Below are 5,665 nucleotides of genomic sequence, written 5' to 3'. Positions count from 1 at the left end.
GTTCAAACAATCCCGGGTCAGATACGCTAGTGTTTACATGAAGAAATTGAAGAAATTTCAACCTTTCTAGCCGGGTCAACCCGAGTCTTGAGAAGGGTTACCCGGCAAGGGGGCCTGACCCGGTTTGACTACTGTTTTCATGTAAACGCGTATAAACATTTGACTGCAAAAGGGTTCCCCGCCGCGGTGATTCAACCCGGGGTAAAAAGCAACCCGGGCTCGTGTACTTCCTTCCGATTCTTTTCACTGTGGCAAAAAGTGCGCTGCGTTTTTTAAAATTGTGTTATTTATTTGCCACACAAAACAAAAATACAAAAGAAAACATAAGACTTGTTAAAAAAAGGGAGTGGCGAGGAGACCTAAAAGAAACTATAGAAGCTTATGAAAATTAGGCCTCCTCGAACTACGGGTTTCAGTTGTTTCAAGTAAGAAGTGGCGTTTGGTCTAAGATATGGAAACGACTGAAGATCATCATTCCTAATTACTTATTAATTTGGTCTTCAATATTTTTTTAAAAGAGGAAAGGGATCGAGAGTTGGTGACCTCGTTTTCAAGCGAACTAAAAAACTTGGGTTCTTGGAAAAAAACTGAGCTTAAGCCCGGTTTACACTACAGAAAATTTTTGGCACGGTTCATGTGAAATTGGCACGGGTGCCAAAAACGAGCTCAGCAAACTTTGTTTACACTAAACCATGTTTACCGTACCAAAAATACCGTACCAAAATTTTTGGGCCCACGTAACTTCTGTTGGAGACATGCGCAGTTCAACTATAATCAAGAACGTCCGCGTGATTTTGATGGGGAATGAGCCGCCATCTTGTGCGCAAAAAAACGCTAGCCTATATGAATTAAGGGCTCAGCCTTGGCCCGTTAAAGTGTTTACACTACTTGTTCTATCTGAACCGTACCGCTTTTCTCAGCACCCGTACCATTTTCACCCGTGCTCGGACTACCTCGCCGAAGGTCCCAGCACGGGTAAAAAATTTGGTTCGGCACGGATGAAATTTGGTACGGACAGGTTGTTTACACTGCAAATTTTATCCGAGCCGAACCCTTTTTTTGCAACCTGTGCCAATTTCACCCGAGCCGTGCCAAAAATGTTCTGTAGTGTAAACCGAGCTAAAATCAGCTAATGACCTGTAATGAGCTAAAATAAAAGATAATTTGCAGCTCTGAGTGCACTGCAGCATGTTTGCAGTACAAAGGTTAAAAACATTCCACTCTGCACTTTGAACCAATAAAAACCTCGTTGCTGTGCAAGGTGAACATTTTCATTGTGCACTCTGAACCAAAAAAAACATTGTGGGAAGAATAACTTATTTATAATGTTCTCTTCATTTTTTCCTGCTCTACTTAAGATTTTATTGTTGCCAAGCAAAGCCTTGATATTTGTACATTTTCAATTAAGCTTTAAAACAAAGGAAAACCTTCCAAGGATCTTTTCGCAGTTTATTTCTGCCTTTCAAGGCTAAGTGTGTAATTGCTGTCGTCACTATGGGCTGTCCTGTAATTGGACTAAAGCTAGTGTATTTTTTCTATCCAATTTTTCGTCAGGTACGGTTAAATACAAGCTATAAAGAAAAAAACAAATGTAACGGATATGAAACATACAAGATTACAGAAAAACAGTGTGTGTTATATCAATTCGTGTCTTATGTGTCATATCCGTTAGCTTTGTTTGCTCTTTATAGTTTGTATTTTGAATTGTAACGGTAAAATAAATTACTCCCTGAGGAACTCAGGCCTTGCTTCACGAAATATCGGATAGGAAAAATATACTAGCCTCAGCCGTACAACCAGCCTTGCTCATGATTATTCGAGTACAGTGTGGGCAGATTTGTAATTCGGCAATTCTTTAGACAATAGGTCACACAACATGATGTCACACAACAATTCGCACAAATCCCGTCACGTGGTCAGCGCTGGTACCACCCAACTAACTTACTGATTTCATAACTAAACACAAAAAACGATAAGAGTGCGCCTCTCGTTTATTGGTCCAAAGAGCGACAATAATCACGTCAGAAGCAACAGCACCCAAAAATAAATTGACGGTAATTTGTTAGACGGCTTCAAATAACAATAAATAAACTTCATACCCCAAAATTCTCCAAGTAGTTTAACTTGAACCATCAATTTTCAAACACTAGTAAATATTACACATTTCATTCGTACATACGATATGCACGGAACTAAAAATAGACACTGCAAATGATAGGAGGCCGAGGAAAAAGTAGAAAGAAATCGTGGCAACCAAACGAGACGCAATTTTCATAGACCTTATTCCCCGGAAACATACGATAGGACGTTGAAAATGTAAAACATTTCACAGACGAGCGCCACTCTTTTCCTTGAGTACATTGTCTATAATTCGTCTTTCAGCAGCTCTCCGTATTTGGTGACACGACTTCCAGCAAAGTCCCGATAATGTCTGACAAGCTCGTCAACTTCTAAAAATCCATCCTGTATAAAGAAATGATAGAAATGCTCAATATCGATACTCTTATTCAAGGCTGAAGACATGAAATTCGTTTTGTGCTGTAAACTTCCTCTGAAAAGACTGCCGACAACTACCCCATTTACAATATATATTTATTTATATTTTCTAACTTTTTCATTGAAATCTTAATTTGCTTGTTATCCGTGCTCCCAACAATACTAACAATCAAACACAAGGCATTTTGTAATTACTCAGACACATGTTGACGTCTTTTTATTAAGGGATAATGAAAAAAGACAGGTGCCAATCAATCCCGAGATTACTAACCTTATTATCGTCGCCAAGTTTCATCATATGATCGACTTCATACTGAACAGGGTCCCTTTCTGTCGCTGGAAGAGTCCATTTTTGGATTTCTTTCTAATACAGGACACAAAAGAGAGATCAGCAAGGAGTTTTCTTGTGTTCAGCCCGACCTAAAAGGGTCCTTAACTTGCACAAACGTCAGCCTGAAGATGAAGAGGGCCCAACTGCCCCTGCATTAAGAAGGTGGAAAGGGGGGGAGGGGAGGGGTAGGGCGGTTTAGTAGGCCATTTGCTATGTTAATTTTAGCATTGGTTCTCAACAAGAATCTGTGCTATCATGTGCAGAAAACTTTTTAGGTACTAAAATCCCGGCACAATACTCGGATGTTCTTTTCCTTTTCTTTCTCTTGAGTAACATGTGTGAACTCCAACTTTTTACTGAAACGAGAGAATTGCTTTCGTAAGATCTTTGAAAAATCGGGTCCCGAGGACGAACATGAGGTAAGTGCAAGTTCGGGAGGAGGTCCGAGTGGACTCTCTCAGTTCACGCTCGGTTCACCTTGAATATCCTTCCATAGAAAAACGTACCCGATCAAGGAAGCCGTCACGGTCCCTATCTAGCTCTTGGGTAAATGTCCTCGTGAAACTTTTGAGCTTGACTTCATTCGTCTCAGGTTCATTCCCTATTGAAATAAAAACAAAAACGTCTTATTTGACCATTTGAGGGTACACTGCACTCAGATCCGGATTACGGCATCTCAAGCCACTTGTAAATATTCAGTTTTTACGACTCCTGTTGCAATTGGCCATGTCTTTGTACCACATTTATCAGCGCTGAACAAGATTCAATTATATTTAAACAACATAACAATCTGCCGTCAGTAAGGTACATGTAGAAAACGAAACTTAAATTCTTTGGCCGGTCAGCAAGTTGTGTAATCCTGCACGGGAGCTTGAAGAATCAAAGAGGATTAAACAGTAAGGGAATATATTACCTTAAGCCAATATTTTGAAAGGCACTACCTTTATCCCATCAGGGTTTTACAAGCAATGACAATGTTAACTGAACGTTACAATTTTGAATAGGAATAAAATATAGCTCACTCACTCACTCACTCCCTCACTCACTTGGTCGCCCGAAGGCAGGCAACCACTACTTCATTCCGCAGCCTCTTATTAGCCATCAGTGCAGCAATCTCACTTGCTTCGAATGCCCCAGTATCCCTCTTAAGAGTGTCAATATAGGTAGTTCTCGGCCGGTCTTCCTCTCCCGCGATGACCATGTGTGGGCTCCCAAAGGACTAATTTCTGCGGGGGGCTTAGCTCTGGATGGCGAAAACAGTGTCGCGCTAGTTGTAGTCTACGGGAGGCGATTTTGTTGCTGACTGCTGGTAGTTTTCCGTACAGTGTGTTGCCCCGTTTCCGGCCGGTACCAGTTTCCGGCCAAAAAATGGTAAAGTCGGTTATTTTCGGTGGGATTTCAACTCTTCGTCCACCGAAGCAATCCGTCGGAAAAAAACGAACATCTCAGTCCGCTATCAACTGATGGTTTAGGCGGGCTTTTTGGTTGAGAAACGAGCGAAGAAGGGATTTTGTTCAGGTGAGTAAAATCTTACCGGCTAATTTTTGGCCTTTTCACTGCACAGCGAAGCTACCGTACGTAAATAAATAACTCGTTTAATAGGAAATAGTTCACGGAGCTTGATAATTTTTTGAAAGAATTTACATTGAAGATGGAAGTAATTAAGGGACCTGTCATCATAAGCTAGAACTTAGCTGTTTGCAAACGTCAGAAGTCTAAATCCTAGCTAAGATTTTCGCATACTACGCCAGTTTCCGGCCACTAATCTGCACTCACAGATAGATTGTTTAAAACTTATTTGAATTAATGAAATTTTATAACTTACTACTCGAGAATGAAATGTACATAGCTCAAGCAAGCTTGGCGTAATGAGGTACCTATTAACTCAGATGTGCTGTGTTAATTGCCCGTGCCTCTAGAATATCGCGCCGGCTTTGTCAAGTTTATACCCTACCCATAGTTAGCAGCTATCTATACCCTACCATACACCCCTAAGTAACCATTTTGCTCTAATCCCATAAAATACAGTCGCTAAGCCACATCGAGATACCCTTGGAAGTCTGTTTAGTCGAGAAGATTGAATGAAATTTCTGCTTTCTATCGATGGCCGGAAACTGGTCTCGCTGGCCGGAAACTGGGCAACTTACTAGTTTTGCAAAAAATAGCATAATTTCTTTAGTACTTTAGGTGGGCAGCCGATCTCCATATATTTTAAAGGCAAGTAAATGAACTGTCTCTTGTAGAAAAATGAGAAAGTTTCCGTGCATAAACAAGAAGTTAGGGCGATTACAAACTAAAGTGGCCGGAAACTGGGCAACATACTGTACGGTTGTTGGTTTGGTATATGGCTGCTCCAGTGGATCTTTAAGGCTTTACGCAGCATCCTAGTGTAATTTGTTCCATCCAACGACTTTCTTGTGCTTTTGACAGAGCCCAGCTCTCGCACCCATAAAGTAAGATTGATTCGATGGTGGCTATGAAGAATCTGATTTTCAAATCTTTACTCTTGTTGGACTTCCATATTTTGGTCATACCATTCAAAGCTCTCCAAGCCTGTGCTTTTCTTATGCTGATGTCTTTTTCTGAGTTATCAACCCATGACCCTAAATATTTGAAGTCATCCTTCCATTCCAGATCAGTGCCATCCGATGTATGTAATGGTGTTGGTTCATCAATGTTATAAGCAACTGATTTGTTTGCATTCAGTACAAGGCCAACTTTCTTGCACTCTTTTTCCAGTGTTTGCAGTAGTTCCTGAGCATGAGCTATTTCATCCGACAGTAGTGCTATGTCGTCTGCGAAGCCTAAGTCAGCAAGAACTACTTTAGGGTGTCTTCT

The 5,665-nt window shown here is 40.8% G+C and overlaps 1 protein-coding gene across 1 annotated transcript in view; it reads right to left on the bottom strand.

Moving 5' to 3' along the window:
• Positions 1 to 1,337: 1,337 nt before the first annotated feature.
• LOC138038386 (calumenin-like) overlaps positions 1,338 to 5,665 on the bottom strand; it is an 8,397-nt gene continuing 4,069 nt past the window's right edge. The window contains exons 5-7 of the mRNA XM_068884211.1: positions 3,334 to 3,428; positions 2,768 to 2,860; positions 1,338 to 2,463 (exon numbers count right to left, since the gene is read on the bottom strand). Of these exons, the coding sequence (XP_068740312.1) occupies positions 2,365 to 2,463; positions 2,768 to 2,860; positions 3,334 to 3,428 (287 nt within the window). The 3' untranslated portion in view covers positions 1,338 to 2,364. The remainder of the gene's footprint in view (positions 2,464 to 2,767; positions 2,861 to 3,333; positions 3,429 to 5,665) is intronic.

Source organism: Montipora capricornis, chromosome 2 (genome assembly GCF_036669925.1).
Source record: "Montipora capricornis isolate CH-2021 chromosome 2, ASM3666992v2, whole genome shotgun sequence".
NCBI lineage: Eukaryota > Metazoa > Cnidaria > Anthozoa > Scleractinia > Acroporidae > Montipora > Montipora capricornis.
The sequence above is the reverse complement of the archived record's forward strand: the minus strand, read 5'-3'. Positions and strand labels throughout refer to the sequence as shown.